The sequence below is a fragment of the Uranotaenia lowii genome, chromosome 3 (assembly GCF_029784155.1).
Source record: "Uranotaenia lowii strain MFRU-FL chromosome 3, ASM2978415v1, whole genome shotgun sequence".
Taxonomy (NCBI): Eukaryota; Metazoa; Arthropoda; class Insecta; order Diptera; family Culicidae; genus Uranotaenia; species Uranotaenia lowii.
In genome coordinates this window covers 116789488-116811970 of record NC_073693.1, presented here as the reverse complement: position 1 = coordinate 116811970, position 22483 = coordinate 116789488, and the positions used below count along the sequence as shown (strand labels likewise).

The following is a 22483-nucleotide window of genomic DNA, read 5'->3' as shown; positions in this document are numbered from 1 at the left end:
CGACTATTTTCCGTTCCATTCGAAAGCGATTATCGCTTGATCTTCTTTGGCAATATTTAGTGGATCAACTTTGATCGAGTAAGCGATTTCTTTTAGTGTCGATAATCTTTCAGCTAGCGGTGCTGAACACTGATAAATAACCATTTTCGGATGGATTTCGGAAATAAACATTTTAAATCGAGTTCAGATATTTGAAGACTTTGAAATAACTGTTTCCATGATTTTAGCAAATTTTTATGTTTCGGTTAAATAAATTTATTGTTTCCCAAATGAATCTATTTGAAACATTAATTTTTTTTCGACTCTTCAAGCTTTCATTGTAAACATGCTATTTAATCCAATTCCGTTAAGTTTTGAACAATATTTATTTGAAACAACAAGAAAATTACCATTGCAGACATTAAACTTTACAAAAATGCCAGAAAATGTGACTGCCCAATATTTTAACGTCAACTTTGATTTAGTAAAAAATAACATCGAATTTTTAAGAAGGCAATTCATCCATAAGAAAAACTGTATAAAATCTGATTTGAGCTCTTCAATTCTCTCTATAGGTGTTGATTAGAGCTTAAATTCGAAATTTGATTGGTGAAAATCATATATTTATTCTTTTTAATTTGTTATTTTAGGATACTGGCCTTTTTCAAACATGATTGGGGCATACAAAAACACTCTCTTATTCCACTTTCCCATCATTATGAAACCATCATAAAAGCTTAAATTTGTTTACGTATAATTTGTAAAAGTCGAAATATTACATCAAAATGTATCAAAACTTCGTTTGAGTTTTTAAACTTTTTTGAGTTTGTTTATTCATAAAATTCTTACTTGCCAAATGTTCAAATTGTTTTACCCTCAAAATGCATTGATTAAATATGTTGTCTAGTCAACTATTTCGTCAAACGGCCGTAGGCCCATTCAAAAAAACCTTTCCCCTAAACATCATACTACAACTCTGGAAACAGCTTGGTTCTAACTTGAAGAAAAGTGAAAGTTTTTATGAGTTTTAAAATACAATTTTTATCATTTTGATTAGAATTGGTCGATCTTGAATTGATGTTTACGATATCGATTTTCTGAACTCAAATTGTCGATTTTTTGGATCGATTCTTTAGCGTTGGGAAAATCGATTAAATTGGTTTATTTTCGATCCGATCTTTCGATCTTTTGAACTTTTTTTTCTATTAATTTCGAAGATTTTGAGATTCAGTTTTGTGCAGAATTTTGATAGCTGCCCCGTCCGAAAGACTGTTTTTTTTTATTGGTGCTGTCATCCAACTGTATAATCGAGACCGACTCAATATATAAATTTTTTTATCTCTATCCTCTCCTTAAGGGGGGAGGGGGGGGGGGGTAGGGTCTAACGGGTATAAAAAAACACCATTTTCACGATTTTTTCTAGAGCTATCGTTCAAACAAATGTATTCAAATTTTTTGCATTATACAAAGCATTCTTAAAAGAACATTTAGTAATTTTTTCGTAGAAAAATATTGAAAAATGAGCCGGCGACGGAGCACTTTCGAGGATGCCTTTTAGAAAACAGGATTTCCGGTGGACACTGTATCTCAGCACAGAATCATCTGAAGTCAAAAAAATCAGAGCAAAATATTTTCAATAGATGTTTTTCTGGACCCCAACGTTTTTATTTAACCTAAAAATTTGTTTATGAAATTTTTGTGGTTTTTTGAAGTAAAAACTACGATTTTCCTTTTTACGAAAAAATCCGCCATTTTTCACCTGTAAAATCTCCCCAAAGTAAAAAAAACAAAAAAGAAAAACGTTGGGGTCTGGTATTCTATACGTAGAAAATATGTTCCAAATTTGAAAAGAATCGGATAAGTAGTTTTCAAATGACGATGTCCACGGACTTTAAAAATGTGCTTTCGAGAAAAACGCGTTTGAATTTTCTGCTCTTCCTTTCTTGCAGTCTTAGATAGGAGGAGATAAAGGCCTATAATTTCTACAGTTTTGCTTCAATTGACTTGAAAATTTGACACAACATTCTTGAAATGTTTTACAATAAGGAAATAAAAAAATAAAAAAATCAATTTTTTTAAAGTGTTAGACCATGGGTGGCCAACATTTTCAACAGGCGGGCCAAATTTCAGAAATGAGATTGGCTGGCGGGCCAAAAAATAAATTTTCAGGTGTATTCAAAAAAATAATAACGACAGATTTTTGAAAGCGCTATAAAAACATTTGCCATCGAGTAAAGGTTGTGCTTGCCAGATTGCCCGGTTTTATCCTGGTTTGCCCGGATATTTAATACAAATTTTATTGAAAAATTCTCGGATTAATGCCTAAAATACGTTTTAAAATATGCTGATAACGTTTGATGATCATTTTTTCACGGTTTTTGCCTTTCTAACAGAAAGGTTTGGTTATCGGTCGATTTGAGAGATCATTAATTATGGGTCTTAGACATACCTTTATAGGTACCTATCGACTCAGCTCGACGAGTTCTGTTGATGTCCGTGGATTTGTATGTGCCATTTTAAAAATGTCTAGAACGTTTTTGCGAAACTGGGCTGCACAATTAAAATGATTTTAGTCTCAAAAGAATGCATTTTTTTTTCTACACAACCCTTTCAAAAACGGGAAAAAAACAAAATAGTTGAAACCGTTTTCTTTACCAAATACATATCATACTTATTATGGCATAAAAAAAAGTTGCTAGTGGCGCCTCGAAGCAGCAGCACCAGCAATCATTTATAAATTGAAGATAATCAAAATAAAAAAATAATATTTTTATTAACTCGAGAATTGAACCAAAACCCTTCAGATCCCAAGTTGCAAGCGCTATCCAATAAACCATCGGCACGCTTGATTGAAAGCGGCTCAAACTCAAATAGGTAAAAGGCATTACTAAGACGCACCGTGGTCTGGGCAGTTTCTCAGTCTGCTGGGGCAAATACGGCAACAGTGTTTATATCTTACACTTCTTGCTTTTCAATGCAGCAAATGGCGGATGGGCGTTTCCTTCAGAGTCCGCCATGCCTATAGACATTATAATTTCATTTATGAAATTATAGTGTCTAAAGCCATGCCGGGTGTCAACAAAATGCAGAGCCGTACAGGAAACTGCGTTGGGGGGGAATTTATATGAAGATCTTATGACCCTCGTTTTTTTTACTCGTGTTGAAGAATGAATTTATGTTTTTTTTTCATTTCTACATACTCATACATAATTTAGATTCAATTTCAGATGCAGAATTCAGATTCAGTTTTCAAATTCAGGATACAGGTTTAGGAATCAGAATTCAGGATTCAAAATTCAGAATTCAAAATTCAGATTCAGAACTCATATTCAGATTCAGAATTTAGATTCAGAATTCAGATTCAGAATTCAGATTAAGAATTCAGATTCAGAATTCAGATTCAGAATTCAGATTCAGAATTCAGATTCAGAATTCAGATTCAGAATTCAGATTCAGAATTCAGATTCAGAATTCAGATTCAGAATTCAGATTCAGAATTCAGATTCAGAATTCAGATTCAGAATTCAGATTCAGAATTCAGATTCAGAATTCAGATTCAGAATTCAGATTCAGAATTCAGATTCAGAATTCAGATTCAGAATTCAGATTCAGAATTCAGATTCAGAATTCAGATTCAGAATTCAGATTCAGAATTCAGATTCAGAATTCAGATTCAGAATTCAGATTCAGAATTCAGATTCAGAATTCAGATTCAGAATTCAGATTCAGAATTCAGATTCAGAATTCAGATTCAGATTCAGAATTCAGATTCAGAATTCAGATTCAGAATTCAGATTCAGAATTCAGATTCAGAATTCAGATTCAGAATTCAGATTCAGAATTCAGATTCAGAATTCAGATTCAGAATTCAGATTCAGAATTCAGATTCAGAATTCAGATTCAGAATTCAGATTCAGAATTCAGATTCAGAATTCAGAATCAGAATTCAGATTCAGAATTCAGATTCAGAATTCAGATTCAGAATTCAGAATCAGAATTCAGATTCAGAATTCAGATTCAGAATTTTTGTAAATTTATTTTCGGCATATCGGTGAAAAATTTAGATTCATGGAGAAAGAATATCAGAATTAAAAATTGATGAAGCTGGATGTTGCGAGGTAAAGTATGGTGTACGTTAATAAATTTTCCTTGCAAAAATGTTCTTTCGCTCTTTTCATCATCCGTAAAATTTCTCCTCACTTTATCAATTTTCAATTCTGGAATTGTTTCTCCAAGAATACCAATTTGCACAGTTTTTGATAAATTTGCGATGACTTAAAGATCATTACGCATGAAAACACGATTTTGTTTTGTGAAAACTTTTTTTCACAATTTTTCTGAAATTAAGTTTGCTGCATACTTTTAGGGGTAAAACCATACTATTAAAAGTTGTAAAATCCGAAATCATAAAAAAAAATTTGGATGAAAGAAATTTCAATGTTGAAAACCGTGTGATGCAAAACAATCAAAATGAGATTTACAAGATTAAGAATTCAGATTCAGAATTCAGATTCAGAATTCAGATTCAGAATTCAGATTCAGAATTCAGATTCAGAATTCAGATTCAGAATTCAGATTCAGAATTCAGATTCAGAATTCAGATTCAGAATTCAGATTCAGAATTCAGATTCAGAATTCAGATTCAGAATTCAGATTCAGAATTCAGATTCAGAATTCAGATCCAGAATTCAGATCCAGAATTCAGATTCAGAATTCATATTCAGAATTCAGATTCAGAATTCAGATTCAGAATTCCGATTCAGAATTCAGATTCAGAATTCAGATTCAGAATTCAGATTCAGAATTCAGATTCAGAATTCAGATTCAGAATTCAGATTCAGAATTCAGATTCAGAATTCAGATTCAGAATTCAGATTCAGAATTTAGATTCAGAATTCAGATTCAGAATTCAGATTCAGAATTCAGATTCAGAATTCAGATTCAGAATTCAGATTCAGAATTCAGATTCAGAATTAAGATTCAGAATTCAGATTCAGAATTCAGAATTCAGATTCAGAATTCAGATTCAGAATTCAGATTCAGAACTCAGATTCAGAATTCAGATTCAGAATTCAGATTCAGAATTCAGATTCAGAATTCAGATTCAGAATTCAGATTCAGAATACAGATTTAGAATTCAAATTCAGAGTTCAGATTCAGAATTCAGATTGAGAATTCAGATTTAGAATTCTGATTAAGAATTTGGATTAAAGATCAACCTGGAATTTGAAATTGGAACTTATATTCAAATATTAGACTAAGTGTTGTAACTCAAAATTCAAACTTTAGAATCAGAATAAGATTTCAGATTTAGTTTACAGAATGAGATTAATCATTTAATAGTCATATTACTTTCCCCTCCTTTTGTGGGAATTTTTCCTCTATGCATGGTTGAGCTCTAAAAAAGGTATCATGCTAGGGCACGCGTCACGGCTATCCATCAATATTGTAGTTGGTTTTACTTATTCAGTAAAAAAAAAGCATAAAAAAACAGTAAGATTCGAACCGTGACCAGCAACGTGAAAGTTCTGGTTGCTACCACGGCACCATTTCAGCGTGTTATAAATCTTGGAAATTCTACTGTTTAAATACCATTCTTTCCATACATAAAATGAGCTCCTTACATACCAGTTCGCTTTTCCCCAAAAAAACGTATCAGGCATCATTTTTTTATATTGAGATTGGAATTTTTCGTGTTTGAATATCTGAAATCATACTTATATGATTCAGAGGGAAGGAATCTATCATGTATATTCTATATTATTTTATATATTTCCAAATATAATTTAAACTCTGTTAGAAAGGCTCCAATCCACTGTTAAGTGTATTAAATCGGGTTTTTTGTTACTGATTTGCTTTCGATATTGCCTGGAGGTTTGGTCGACAATTTAAAAATCAAAAACCCGGATTTTGCCAGGTTTTTAGATGAAAATAATCCGGATTTTTTCGGCTCGGATACGTGCTGGAAAAATTCTGGAAACCTCAGTATAGATTTATCTTAATAAGTCGTTTTAGTTACTTGCATATATTTACAAATCTTACTTGATTAAAAAAATAGTATAAATATTACGCAATACGAAATGAATTATCGCTCCCAACTTATGTATGTACGTCAATCCATTAAATCTCAATATAAACAAAGAACGCCCATCTTCCAAAGTTTTGAAGTTCACCTTTTTCTTAGGAAAAATTTGATAAACAAATAAATAAACGCAGAATGGTATTGTTGAAAAAAAAGTAGCGTTAACAAGCATTTGACGTTTAAAAGAAATTTTTTCCAACGGACTCTAGTTATATCTTGAATATTGATTTATCAAAGTACTGACCTCAACCTAAACTCAATCCAACTCTTTACAATTTTTCAATGTCTCGGTTTGACAAGTGAATTTGGAAAGCCTTCTATGAACAGGAAGAATACAAATTTGAGTCTTTTTTAAACAATGCACCTTTTTCCATTCAAAATTTTTTTTTTAAAAAACTGGTCTTTTGAGAGATTTGTCAGTAAGAAACCGGTTCTAGTTGAATTTCACTACTCAACTCTAAATTCTGTCTCGTTCTTCAATATTGGTCTTCATAAATACAGAGCAAGATGCCAATTAAAATATATTTGGATTTGGTTTAATGTTCATAAATATACCCTTTCCTGATAAAGCTATAAGAACAATATCAAATAGGAAAAATTTTCATATCAAATTTTCGATATTTTACATTATTTGCAAAAGATAGAAAATTTGGATGGATGAACGACGTTGTTGAAAAAGAATTCATGTTACAAATGGTTGAAGTTGTTGTAAATCTATAACTTTAATTATGCTAATATGCTTCGGTGACTTTTTACGATTTCGATACGATTTACTTTTCTCAGAGGCTATCTTAACTCCTCAATATTAAAACTAGAGTCCGCTTGAATGCTCCTCATACCAATGATATGTATGTAGTCACCAAAACCTAATGGAGAAAAATTAGAAAATGTGTGATGGAATTAACAGATTGTGTGTCAAATACCGTACTTTTTTGATAATTTAAAAATTGTAATGGTAATTGTTATTTTTATACAGTGACGGTAACCTTTTTTGTAAAATTATATGAGGCCCGCAGAGCCAAAGGGGTATAAAAGCAAAAAAAAATCGATTTTGAGTAAATAATGCCAAACGATTCTCCATGTTACTTTTTTAGATTTTCAAAATTTTATTCGCATTCTTTTACGTTCGAAAGAAAATTGCAAATGTTCAAAAAATGTTTGGAAAATGGGCAAACACTACAACTTAAAAGCGTGTTTTCTCGAAACATGTTTTTAAACACTTTTACTCCTTGGGTTATATCACTTAAAGAGAATTTCATATCTTTGTTTTGAATTTGGTTAGAGTAGATTGAGATATATTTTTCCAAATGATATACGCAGACCAAGAAAATCGATCAATTCTTAAAAAAATGGCTTTTCCAAAATGAGCTTTGCGGGCCACAAAAAGTTGGTCGCGGGCCACATGTGGCCCGCGGGCCATGTTTTGGCCACCCATGTGTTAGACCCTACCCCCCCCCCCCCCCTTAAGGAAAACCTGAACTTTTATCTAACTTTCATAGAACGGTCACTCAGCCTTGAATTAATCATTTTCTTTAGCTCAAAATTTAAGTTCTTCTCGAAACATTCAAGTTTCATAGTTGATGCTCGATAGATGGCTGTTCTGCTTTAAAATGAGACGACAATAAAAAGTATTTCTAATGAAAAGGCATTCATTTTTTATCTACCATAGATTCCTCAAATTAATATTTCAATATTGCATCTATTCTTTATGAAAATTATGCTTGAGATATTTGAATGCTTGGAGAATTGAACTTCAGCCTTCCAGATGATAGCTGAATACGTTTCCTGTGGCTGAATTGATGGTGTTAAAAAACGGATTAAATAAAAATCTGTAAACGCACAAAATCTCCTAATTTTTTTTTTTTTTTTTTGTGATGGTCCCATTGGCCCATTTGGGTCCAACCTCCACCCCATACGCTTCTTTAGGAGTGGGAGGGACTGTTTTATCCTCTGGATAATTATATTAACATTGATAGTTCAATTTCTGTACGACTTGTTCGTCTTACTCCCGCGTATGTCCATCACCGTACAATTTTCTGTCTGATGCTTCGCTAATCAAAACAGAATAAATTTAAAGCTCAAAAGCTTTTAACAAATCATCCTCTCTTTAACATCTTTAAATTTTACTTCCAAGATGGACAAAAAAAATCTGTAGACTTTCCAAAAAAAGAATTGCACCACGTGAACTGACTTAAAATGGTTTAATTGTTTTATTCAGTCAATTTACATGCAATATTTAAACTTATTAACTTATTACCTTATATCTAACGCGTATGTAATTTGAACTTGAAAGTCTGTCGCATGGAGAAATGTATATATTTATTATGTTCTTGAAATACCATAAGCACTCAACCAAAGTCATGAAAAATTAAACATTCTGATGTTGAATTTAAAAACATATGTTATTTATTGCTCATAAATTTGATATTCAAATGTATGAGCTTTCCGTTTTTACTATTTACTTCAGCAGCTCTCAGACAGCACCCCTGTTTAAAAAAAAATAAATGATCGATCCTTTTGCTTCGATTTTTTAGGTGAATCGATCCATTCAGCTAAATCGATCTCGGGCATCGATCTTTTCCAGAAGATCGAAAACCCTAATTTTGACATAAAAGTGCATTTCTTGATAAATGATTCAAATAATCACCGAATTATCGATTATAATAATGTTTAAGTATTTTAAATTGATAAGACCGAAAACATGATAAATTTAAACCAATCCAGTGGGTCAAAAGTTGTATGTAAGTACACTTTTGAGGGTTGAATTACTACAGTTGTAAAGCTTCTGACACTCCTGTCTGAAAAATAGAGTTTGCATGGCGCAGTTTTATCCATCAATCACACCAACCTGTAAAAGAAAGTGTCACGAACGATTTTTTAAAGCTCAAAACTTGTGTTTCCCTTTTTTTAAGGTTCCTTGAAACAATAAATGTAACCCTTCCGGAAGCTCGAGTATTTACGTAGATCTTTCCAAAGCTCGTCTTCTAACAGGAGCTCCAGCGAGTCACGTTCCCGGGAAAGTTTTTCCTCCGAATGGCTCCAGCGAATCAAGCAATCTTCTATTTATGATCATTTTTCATTCTCCCGTACTGAATCCCAACAAAACCCTGGAAGTGCATTATTGGAATGCAGTAGCACCGACAGGGGAAAATCTTACCTGAATCTTCGATGCAGAGGCTGCAAAAAAGGACCACCGCCAGCAGAGCACCGCAAATCACCATCAAATACCAGATTATCGTTTCGAACGGCAGCAGGAAAGGATTCCTCATCGAGTTCTGACGCTTCGGGTGCCGGAAGATGAAACACGGACTGGAAAGTTTTACGAGACAGAATACGGAAAAGAATTGTGAGATGTGGATTGCAGAAAAAAAAAATAGTTTGCCCTTCCGGTTAACGCATTGCAGTGAAGTTCTAGGACACTACTTATGATCAAACCACTTCTATTTATAAATTAAAATACATTTTTTAAATAAATTTATTTTTTTGAAGTAAGCTCCTAAATTATTTTAAGACAATGTTAATATTATCAAATAGAAATTAGGCTCCTTTTTTGCACTGCATTTTTGGAAAATAGCCAATAGAAATTTAAGGAAAATTTCCAAGTTATTGATTGAATAAAATAGATCCACAAAAAATAAGAGTTAACAAAATTTCCGAATGAACGTTGTCATACAAAATAACCAAGCACGTGGTTTGCATCGCAAAATAATTCATTTGCTTTTTCAACATTATAGAGTTTAAACTCCATGCCATCTAGAAATTTGAATTAGTATAAATAGTTTTAAAGAAGCTCCATTGGTGGCTCCAGAGAGGAGAGATGATCAAAAATGATAAATTACTCAAAATTGTAGACAGAATCAATAATCATAAAATTATTGTCCTCTAATGGTAGCTCTCCTAGGTCCCCATCAATCTATTTCGAAACTGCTCAATCAAAAAAAAACGAAAGCATAATTGCCCATATTTCAGCTGAATGGAGACATCCATCTTCTTTGTAGCAGCTAAGCAGTTTATCAATATCGTCCATCAACCCTTCCCGATAAAATCTATACACACAAGATTGGGGAAGAAAGAAGTGAATGGCAACTTTATCGAAACCGTTCCATTTCGTTCCGTCTTTCATCCAGAAGGCAACTTACCGCTCGATGAAGGACCGAGTCGTGTAGCTGATCACCCGGTGCCGTTCCTGCCGGAAGAAACATGGTGACCCCCCGATATCGACTTCCCGTCGGGCCAGGGCACCTATCATCCCATCGAAGGTTCCATTCCGCAGATAGCCCCAGCTCTTTGTCCGTCTGGTAATGAAGCTGTATGGTTTTTTTTTCACCGGTTCGTAAGTAGTTTCGCCATTGATTGTGTGTTTGTAAAGAGAGAAGAAATGGAAGACAGAAAAAAGTCTAAAAAAGGATATCGGTTTGTATGTGCGGTGTACTTTATTAGTATCAATTTTTCCAGCTTTTCGATCGAACTGGAACAGCTTGAACAACGGAGAGGGGAAATGGGTTTAAGCTTTTATATTGTTAAAATGCTGGGATTGATTCCACGTTCGTTTTATTGACCGATTAGCTCAACCTGTTTCAACGTTGATTTTGACATGTATAACATATTGTTGACTTGACAACTTAAAATATTTCTTTTGTTTTCATTTTCTGTTAACAGTTGCTTGAATGCTAGATGCAAAAAAAAAAAATTTTTTTGTTTTCTAATCGACGTTTTTCGGCGAGTTTTAGAAAATAAAAATGACAAGTAAAAGTAAACGCAAAACCAAACAAACTGAGCCAGAACAAATAGTATAGACGAAGGCCAGAAAATTGTAAGATTTATTTTTAAAATTTGTTATTATTATTATTTAGTTTTATTCATCGAACATTTTGTTTTAATGAATTATCTATACTAAGGATCTATACAAAACAATTAGATAACACGAAACAATGAAAACTGGCGTACTCGGTTGATGAATCGGCTAGATGGCTCCCCCAATTGATGAAGATGCTCAGCAATCTGGAACGTACGCACCATTGCACTCACTGGTTCATTATGGCCGTAGGATGTTCGGTGGGTTCGATTCGATAGCAAAGAGTGATGATGTAAAGTCTTCGAAGGAGCATTAAAGTTGATCATTCCTAGCAGGTTTGGCGACTGAATTTCTCCATTCAGTATTTTTGCGATGAATGATGCCTGTTTAGTTTTTCGGCGGCGTTCCAATGTTTCTAATCCCAGAAGCTGGCACCGGTCGGAATATGCGGGAAGGTTTTCAGGATTACGCCAGGGTAGATGTCGTAGAGCGAATCTAACAAAACGCTTTTGTACACGCTCGATTCGCAAAATCCAACATAACTGATAGGGAGCCCAAACAATTGCAGCATGTTCTGTAACTGACCGGACAAGTGCGCAGTAGAGTGACTTCAAGCACAATGGGTCTCTGAACTCTCGTGCTACTTTGAAGATGAAGCCAAGCTGACGATTCGCCTTTCTTATAACTGAAGTTCGTTGACTATCGAACGTAAGCTGAGCATCGAGGATAACTCCAAGGTCGTCAACTTCAAATACCCTGTCAAGTCGCTGGTTATCGATGTTATAATCATATAAAATTGGCGTTTTCTTTCTATGGAATGTTATAACGGAGCACTTGGAGACGCTGACTGATAGCTTATTAAGTCTACACCATTCACCAAAGTGATCTAGTAAAGATTGAAGGTGTGTACAATCGACAGTGGATTCAACTGGAACGAATAGTTTCAGATCATCAGCATATCCTATTTTGGTTCCAATTTCCAAGCTAAGGATCAAGTCGTTGAAAAACAGAACAAACAGTAAAGGTCCCAAATTGCTCCCTTGCGGCACGCCAGATCGGTTAGTAAATGGAAATGATATGCTATCACCAAATTTAATCCTAATACACCGCTCAGTGAGGAATGATTTCAACCAAGAGATCATGTTGTCATGATTACCGAGCTTAGCTAGCTTAGCGAGTAAGATTCCGTGATCAATCGTATCGAATGCCGCTTTGATATCGGTGTATATAGCATCGACCTGTTTTTTTCTTTCCATTTGGTTCAGACAAAACGAAGTGTAAAAGATTGGTACTCACCGATCTGCCAGGCATAAACCCATGCTGTTCAGCGGCAATATAATGTGAGGAAGCGCGTAAAAGGGGTTGACTTACGACAATTGTTAATTAAGTTAGGATTTAATTTAAAAATATAATTTTAGTGTCCACTGAAGAGGAAAGTCAGAGTAGCTCGAAACGTCTGGACAACTGGTAAAAAGGTTTTTATTTTCTAAAACTCGCCGAAAAACGTCGATTAGAAAACAAAAAATTCATCGCGGCGATGAAACAAAAATAAAAAAAAAATAAATGAAAGTCGAAAGACGAAAAGTGTTCATGGGTTCAAGAAGGGGTCTTAGCCCTTAGAGGGTAAACCGATGCTGCCAAACGACGATACGCCAAACCAGCTTTTTATTCATATACTAGCTGTTCCCATACGAACTCCGTTTCGCTTTCAACTTGGAATATGTTATGAACAGTTTGTATGAAAGTCAATAGCCAAATATTTTCCTGATGCATTTCCGAATAAATTGTTAAGTTATAATTGCAAAAATATTGAACGAACACCTCTTCTGTCGCCTGCTACTTCATTTGAAATCAGGAATTGATTGCCCGTGCCAAAAAAAATCCCAGTAAAAATTTCGAGTCGATCGTCGCATAACAACGCAATTATTGCCAAAAAGTTAAACTCCTTTTGGTGGCCTCTTATACAATCTCACTTTGCATGTTTTCAACTGCATGTGTGTATTTTTTTCGCTTTTCAATTTCGCACTGTTTAATTTAGTTTACCTTAAATGTTGGAAGTTCTACTAATAGCTTTTTGAAGTTATCGAAAACAAATCATTTCGAAAACACCATTTCTTTATTATGAAAAAGGTTTTTTTTAGTTCTGTTTTTTTTTTCATGGGCACAAACATCCCATCAATGGTAGAATCAGAATCGACCACATTGGTCATTAATGATAACTCAAAAGTTAAAAATTTAAACCGAATGGGATAAAACTCAAAACCTCAAATTTTATTATCTTATCAATTTTCTAATCCCCTATCAAAATTCCAATTGAAGCATTAAAATCACAGCCTTGAACTTATAAACTCTGAATCTAAAAAATTTTTCTCTCTCTATGAGGAATTCCAAAAATATAAAAATGGTTGACCTTTAAAGCCCCCCAGCAGCGGTAAAGAGCACTTTGAAAGCCACTACTATTCTAGTCAATATATTCCTAACAGGCTAGTTGTATTTTTCAATCAAAATGTAGGCTTATAATTGTATCCAAATATCTCGTACCGGTAGCATGTGCTTGAACAGTAGAAGGTACAAAAAACACCCGCCAAAATTTTCACTTTCAAATTTTTAATGCTCAGCAAGCTTCGATTTGCTATCCAGTACATGTGAGCTGTGGATGGTCGTTTCTAATAGCCTGCCCATGGTGATGGTGAAAATAATCCCGCCAACGAAACGAACGGAAACGAAAGTCGGTTCAAAAAATGGGTGCCATGACTTTTGGTTCGTGGGAATAAAACCGTTGTTGTATGGACGACCCCCTTCAAAAGGGGTCATCCAAAAATCTAAAAACATTTTTCATCATTCCTGGTCCTAATGAGCACCCATGCCAATTTTCAGCTCTCTAGCTCTTAAGGCAGCTGAGCCTATTGAAGACAAACATACAAACGAACAAACGGAAATTACTTTTTATATATATAGATTTTCAAGATTAATCCATGCACGAGACTTTGATACAATTTGTACAAGAGAGATCGAAATTTCTAGCAGCATGTAGCTGGGAAATATGTTTTAAGGCTAAATCTTTTGCATTAAAACGCAGTCATTTACTTACAAAATATTTTACACACATTATATGATGATAAGGATGAGAGGTTTATGAACTTTAAGTCTAAATCATAACTACCAAATACCCATATAAAAGTTTGCTCATAGAAGCATTAAAAAAGTTAATTTTCCTTATTTATTTTTGTAGCAAGCTTATTAATTAAATTAGATTCTGGCTTCAATCTGTATTCGTGGCGGTGAATACCGAAAAACGGAGTAACTTTGATCAACTTGAATTGCGATAATCATCAATAACTAAGTCTATTTAAAGCTAGAATATCTCAAAACTTTTTTTTACGTTTGAAAACCTATGAGTTAAGTTTCACATTGGGTAAAATTTTATTTGTTTTTTTTTTAAATATAAAAAATGTGATTTAAATATAATTTTCAAATCTTGAAAAATCAATTTTTTCGAAGGCACATCCTGAAGAAATCAAAGCGTTTAGAAGCAAACAGGTTGATCTATTTGAGAGTTTTACCTTTTTTTCTTAGTAAATGTATAGTTTTGATGTACTTTTTGTCGTAGTTAGTTAAAATTTTTGATATCTAAAAAAATAGAGAACTTTTCCACACAGAACTTTTTTTTTACTTTTACGTGTCACTGAAACTGCAACCTTTAAAACAAATCAACCTGTAATTAACAAAACCTGTAATTTTAAACTGGTTTTCTTGAAAGTTAACGAAGATTCATTTATTATAAGAGCAAATGTCCTGTAAAAAAGTTGTACACAAAAATTAAGTGTCACGTAATTTGTTTTTCGACCTGTAAAATAACGGTAAATGTCCAGCTCCTTTTTGTTACTGGACATTTGCGTAATTTTACAGGAAATAATTATTGCTGTGCAAGAGTAAGCCAATCTAGGACAAAAAGCTAGAAAGTTAGAAGGAAAAATAAAATGGGAATAGTGCGAGGACCTAGGAAATTGAACGAAGGCAAAATTTGATTTGTTTTTGTAGTTAAAATTTTATTAGTAATGTTAAACAATTTAGCCCCTTAATTTATGCAACATCGTCGTCCATCATTCAATTTTAATTGTTGTTCGGCCTTAACAAATAAAGGAGCGCGATGTTGTTTTTTTTTTAAACCGCTAAGAAATCTAAACCATGAAACACAGAAATTCAGAAGGTGTTTCGTATCCTTTATGATCAAGAAAACTCGATAAAATCATCAAAATAGAGACTGATCAATGTCACCTCAAAGCATCCAATTCTAAACACAGACGAAATCGATTTTTAATTCAAATTTAAAGTTGTCTAATAAACTTCTGCAACCATGTTTTACGTTCATAGGAGTGCAGTACTAGTTTTAAAAATATGAAACATTCACTTAACAGAAACAATATTCGAAAAATACTTGTAAACGTGATCAATCTTACGCCGGAAAACGTTTGTGTTCTCTGAATAACAAATATTGTCTTGTGAGCCTCATTTTTTCGCCCCGTCGTTTATAATTCTGTGTTTTGATATTTAATTTTCTATCTTCTTTTATATTTTCAGAAAGTGTTACATTCGGTTTTTTAAATTTTATCACTGTTTGATTTTCAATACTCGCCGCTCGATATTATCACGATTGTTGTTTCGATTTTATCTCACTTTTTTGTAAATCCTTCAGTAACCATTTCCAGGACCTTAGGGTGGTCGGTTCAACTGGTTTTTTTTAAATCCGATATTTCGGTATTCTTAATTGATAAAATCGACAAAACCTGTAAAACCGGTATTTCTCCCAAGTATATCGAATTCATGAAAACGTTTCGTCTTATTGCAGAAGTAATGGCATAAAATGCTCAGTATTCATAAAGCAATAGATTTAGCAACATTTTCAATTGAAAAACATGCTAATGTACCTTACAATTTTCCGTTTGTCATTATATTTATCATCATAATTTTATTTATTATTGTAACTTCGCTGTGTGGTTGCTGAAATCATAGTCGTTTCATAGAGTTTTAAACAAATTTTGATCCTGTACTCTGTAACACAGTATCCAGATTTATGAACGGATTTTACTGATACAGTAAAAGTTTTCATAGTTTTTCATAAAAATGATATGAAATTTGATATAAAAAAAAACATTTTTTGGTAAAAAAGAAAGTAATTTTGATTAAACAACACACAATATAATGAACCAAGTTTTGGCTAACTCACAGAATAACAGATTTTTATTATCTAAAATAATGATTTTTTCCCCGCAACCTCTATCGTGATCTCATGCAGTTTGCCTTTCAAAAATTAAAACGAACAAATTGGAATAAAAATTTCTAAAAAGTCCGTCAAAATTCAGCAATAAACATAGTTGTTTGGATCAGATCTATACTCCCTGTTGTTGCTCTAAGAGTGTTGTGAATTTGTTACTGCTTTGTCTGGAAAAAAAATGCTTCAACAGCGTATAAAATGAAAAGAACAGATTTCCATCAATCACGAAAGAATATCGATAAAAAATTTCATACAAACATTCAAGCATGTGTTTAAATGCTGACTCTGTTGAAACCTTTTATGTTTTAAATAAATTAGGAAGTTTCTTATCAATTTTAAACTTTTTCAGTTTTAACATTCGAGTTTCTGAAAGCTTGGCATTGTTAAAATCTTTTTAATAAAACTTGTTTTTTTTTCTTTATATAACATTTTTACATCTTTTGAAACAAAATCCAGTTTTTTTAAATGAATAATTCAGTGATTATTATGAAGCAATCTTAAATTTCCTGTAGCTGTATCTATGTTTTAGTCATTGTTCACTTGTAATGTCTTTGAATGTTGGATAGCTGCACTGAAATCTGTGAAAATTTCAAGAAAAAAAAAGAGTTAAGAGAGACATGGCAGCTTATCAATGCTTTTCTGAACGCCTCTATAGTTTTTATTCAAAAACATACATCGAAAAGCTTTAGCAATACTCAAACTTCACATGAACCTTGTAGTAAGGTTTATTGAGCTACAATTTTGAAGCTGATTGAACGAAATTTGTATTGGTACTCAAAGATATTTGGTAAAACACACCTGTGTCAATTTTATTTCAATGCCAAAGAATGATGAAAAATTACGCCATAACCATGCCATGCCATGCTCTTTGGGCAGTCTTTAGTGTTGTCTGAATCAAGGCCGTGCGAACGGGGGGGGGGGGGGGTTGTAGGGGTTTAACCCCCCCTCTCCATGGAGATTTTTTTTCAAGTTAAATTTACAACGCAGTAAAGGGACATGATTTGATTTTAAAACGTGCTAAATAAGTGTTAACAAGCAAGTCAGAATTTTTGCTCGCCTCCGGAGGAAATTTATCATAAATTGCCCTGGGCTTGAGCTTGATGTGCATTTTTTTTATAAAACTTTAACACAAAAACATATAATTTCAAAATAAAGGTTTTAAATCAATTACAAACTTTCCCTAAGAAAAAAGTTAAAAAGGTTTTCTATTTGTTTACTTTTCCCCATTTTAAATAGGTTTCGTTCCAAATTTAATTTCAGATATATTTAACGCAGAAATCTAATCGCTTTGCACTTTTGAACAAATATTGTTCAACGAATTCATTTTTTTTTTAACTTTATTCAGTAATGGCATAAATATTTGTAATCTTTCCAAATTTTTAAAAACTATAAAATTTCAGATTATTTACCATCATCTTTCAAATATTATTCCTTAATTGAATGAAAGAGGTATAATAAGCAAATTCACAACCAGATTTTTTCATCAACGTCAATTTGATATTTCATCAATTATCACTTAAAACTAACACCTTTTAATGCTGATAAACTCCATATCACCAAAACTAAAGGTGATAGAAAAATTTGTCGAAAGATTCGAGTTCAAGAAGCTTAAATCTATCAAATATCATCTAATATCTATAAAATAAATCATAAAATCATAGGCATCAAAGTGCTGTTTTCTTGAGTTATCAAATTTTTGTTGTAGATAAGTTTTTAAAAGGGTTAGACGAGAATTTTGAAAAAAAAAAATCCTTCTAAAATTTTTTAGACTTATCTTTTTCATCTCCATATTTTAATTTTATTTTCAAATAAATTTACCAAATTTTAAATTCAAATTATTTAAATTTCATGAAACTTTTTCATAAGTTTTTCTCTGTTATTTGATTCAGAGTTTTAGTGTTTTGATAACATTTTCTTTTTGAAAATCTTTGAAACTAAATTTAAAAAAAAAAAAAAGAAAACACAATATTTCATTTGAAAGCGACAAAATGTTCAGAGCTTGACATTTTGAACTTTAAAACCCGTGAATTGACTGAAAAAGCCGAAATATTTTCCCGTTTTTCGTTTCCGATTAATTTTTGAATAATCTTCAGAAAGTTTTTTTTTATTTAAAACGAATACAAACACATACAGAATCTCAATGAAACTTGATGTTTCCTTGAAGAGATTCCTTTTTTCTTAACTCTAAGCGTATAACTTTCGAAGATGGCTAGCATCTTACCGAATCATGTACTTTTGTAAGTTCAAAAAATAATTTGAAGTAGCAACTTAATAGTTAAATTTTAATACGCAATGGTAACTGTATTATCTTTGTGCTTTCAATATTTCCATCAAAAATTGGAATTTATTATTTTTATTTTTGGCTTGTGATATAGCTCAGTTGGCAAGTCTGTTGTCTTCTGAGCCGATGTTCGCGAGTTCGAGCCCAAGAGTAAACATCGAACACAGTTGTACCGGATGAGTTTTTCAATAACGATCCGCAACTGCAACGTTGATAAAGTCGCGAATGCCATAAAGATGGTAAAACGACTATAATCGAAACAAAAAAAAATTATTTTTATTTTATTAGTTGTTTGATCATTTTCCAATCTGTACTTTGACAGAATAATTAAACATCGTGTATTATAAATATATAAAGTTATTATTTTGAACTTTAAAAAAACAATTTTGTAGCCTTTTATTTTGATAACTGAAACAATTGAAATAAAGAAATTAGTTTTATCTTTGACTTTGAACACTGGCACTCTTGAAATAGAATTAAATATTTTCTTTTCTTTATCAAATAAAATTCAGTTATCAACTTTTGTATATGTTCTCTTTAGTACAAAATGGATATTTTTTCCTCATCGAGAATTCACATTTTAAATCGTGATTATTATTTTTTTTTATTCAAGATAAAACAGCGGAATTTTTTAATCAAACCTTCAATTGAAAATGATGAAAAAAAATGTAAATTAAGAAGCATGATGAAAAACCATCATTATATTTTTTCTAACAATTTTGAATATTTTATTTTATGGTCTGACATTCATTTGAGACATGAAATTTTCTTAAAATTTAGTGTTATATTTCATCTATTCTATTCCTGTGTAATAATTCTTATATCCGAAGCTTTATTTGAAATAGTCTCTCTGATTTGTTTTGAAAATTTTGATTTATTTTTTCAGTAAACTTTGTTTTTTTTTTTGAGTAAATTTAAAAAAAAATCATTTTCAAAATATTTTTTGAGTTTGTGTGATAATCCTATGTAAGAAAATGGTGTTGGAAACCAATTTTCTTATTTTTTGTGTATTTTTGGTGTAGTTAAAAATTTTGGCTAAATTTGTATTTCGAAAACCTCTCCCATTGACGGGTCCTCCGCACGGGCCTGTTCTGAATGGACATTTTTCTTCTAACTTTGTAACATGTAAATGGGTCTCATATTTTTTCTGCAATATATGTATGAAAAAGAAAGGATTATCTTAACATAAAGCAAATTTCGAAAAAAAAAAAAACACACTTAAAAAGTCTAAAGTGTGAAAATGTCAAAATATTTTTCGAAAAGGTTAGTTTTTCAGTTAATCAAAGGTGTGAAGAAGAAAATATTCCAATCAGAAAATGGCAGAAGACAACTCTGCGATGCAGTTATCTTTGAAATCTTTTTTTTTAAATTGACATAAGAGATAACGACTGTTGAATTTCAATAAAAATTAAATTATTAACTTCAATAGGCTGAACACATGCTTGTTTTCAAGAATAAATCTTAAAATTGCTATAGAGAAAAGTTATTCGAAATGAAATCTTTTGTATCAAGTGTACTTTGATAAATACATCTTATGATTAAAATTGATTGTTACAAAGCTTTTCCACAAGACATTAAAATTAATCATTTAAGACGATAAAATCAATTTTTCAACATTAAATTTAAGTTTCGGCAAATTCACGATTTCCCTTTTTTCACGATAAATTTTTTTTGAGCGTGATAAAATCAAAAAACTACTGTAATACAATAAAGTGTGAATTTGTTTTTTCTAAATTAAAATTATGCTCCATCATTTTGATTTGGAGTCAGGTTCATGCGAAAACCTTACAACCTTACCTTACATTACTATAAATCAGAGAAAGAATACAGTATTATAAACAATATGGAAAAATCTAATAAAACAAACATTTAAAAATTCAGAGCAGAAATGGCGAGAAATGAAATGCATAGACAACATTGAATTGAAAAAAACATGGAATTGAAGTTTTCGTATTGAGAACACAGCATTTTTTTTTTGAAATCTTAAATAAAATATATTATAAAAAAAAACATTCAGAGTCATAAATCAACATCAGAGTGCAAAAACCGATTTCAAAGCATATCCGCATGAAATCATAAAATTAAATAATGTAGATTTTTAAATAAAATTTTGAATTCTAATCAAGATATTCTGAAGTGAATAATAAAATATCAAAACGATTATTAAAGCTCACAATAACAGTTCAAATCTTCGGAATTGAACATTGTTTTTTTAGCATTTTCTTGATTAACGATCGAAGGGTGTATTGAATGAAAAAAAAAACTAAAAATTAAAAAATTCAGTAAGGTCAGTTCAAACATTGAAAGCAGTAAAATTATACCAATCACGCAAACATTGAAGTTTTAAAAAAAAGTTTTCAATTTTGTCGCAGTTTCAATAAATTATTTCAGAAAGCGTGGTCGCATGTTTATTTTATTCGAATGTAAAAAATAACCAAATCACAGTTCAATTTTCCAGCACAGATTGTTATGGTTTTAAATTGATAGCATTGAATATTTTGTCAAAGCTTATTGACTTTTAAAATTATAAAAAAGAAAAAAACCATCAATGTCTTCCCACAATAAAAATAAGGATAAATAGTATTGAAACATGTCTGTGGTTTCAAATGTAAAATCATCATTTATCATCATTAATCATACAAATCATAAATTGAATACTTGATATTGGGATTTTAATTTTTTTATAATTTTTAATAAACAGACTATAGTAAACAAAGAGGTGCCATCTGATTCCATTCAAAATAGTACAATCAGTAACCATACTGCAGTCACTTACTTAACTTAATGTTCCCACGCCGATCCTCCGGTGCATATGGCCGTGGTAAAAGACCTCCACTGTTGACGATCCGGAGCGGGGCGTCTTCACATGGTCCCAGTCAAGACTCTAATCGACAGTTCGGATTTCGGATTCATACTGCAGTGATGCCCCAGAATTGCTATTAATAATACTTATTGTGACTGTTGTTTCGGATAAACGGACAAAATTGATCAGAATACTGCTACTTCATTACTATTCCTCATTTATTTCGCTTGAAATTGAATAATTAAGCAGTGATTTGCATATCTTCTTTGTTAATCTTAGCCCTCATAATCCAATAAAAATAACTGGCGCAAAAAATTACATTCAAATGCAACCATTCTTTAGCTTTCGCAATTCTAAAATTTTGAGTTTGACAAGTTTTTTGCTCGATTGGAACGAAAATGACAGGAAATCTAAAATTTCAATCGTGACATTTCGTCTCTTTGTTTGTATAGAATAGCTTTGACGGTTTGATTTTTGCACTTTCGCCTGTTTTCTTTAAACTTTATTTATAGTAGACCCGCACGTTATCTGAGCCACCATTTTCTTTCAGGACAGGACTTACCTACAGGATGGCAACGTGAAAGTGATACACTTTGTGTATTGCATAATATTCAAACCATTTGTATTTTCTTTACGGAATCGAATTCATAATGATCTATAAATAGTAAAATAACAAACTGAGTACTGTAGTGAATAGAACGAAATGGTTACAAAATATTAATCATTGAAGATGAAAGTAAATAAAGATTTTGCGAATGTACAGACAATATTATAAGCGTGAAATCTGTGAATAAAATTTACGAAAACATCACTAACCCAGTTTAATGTGTAAGAACTTGACGCAGATTTTATTGAAGTGAATGAGAGCGACGATATCGCTCATAAAGAATGGAACGGAATCGCAAATGATTCGTCAGTTTTTTAACAAAACTTGTGATGAACGGGAGTGAAAAAATAGTCGGAAATTCCAAGAGGTTTCCGAATATTTAATCAACAAGTACGACAAGTATTTGAGTCCAAATTTGCAAGGATGCAAATAGCGTATGATTTTTTTTTTAAATTGATACTCCTTGTTTATTTTCATAACACTATCAATTAATAGCTGCAGTAATTTGCCTTTATGCTATTCTATCGACGTTTTTGGCGAGTTGAGAGACTGAGATTGACAAAAATCGTCGATTAAACAGCACAACAAAATCCATACACTCATGTGCTATACGCCTTAGTAATCTACAAACCAGAGCAATTCGATAGTGTTTGTCTTTTTT

At 32.0% G+C, this 22483-nt stretch overlaps 1 protein-coding gene across 1 annotated transcript in view; it reads right to left on the bottom strand.

The window, feature by feature from the left end:
• The window catches only part of LOC129757700 (uncharacterized), a 125238-nt gene that overhangs the window by 59646 nt on the left and 43109 nt on the right, over positions 1 to 22483 (bottom strand). Inside the window, exons 5-6 of the mRNA XM_055754989.1 lie at positions 10201 to 10368; positions 9219 to 9370 (exon numbers count right to left, since the gene is read on the bottom strand). Of these exons, the coding sequence (XP_055610964.1) occupies positions 9219 to 9370; positions 10201 to 10368 (320 nt within the window). The remainder of the gene's footprint in view (positions 1 to 9218; positions 9371 to 10200; positions 10369 to 22483) is intronic.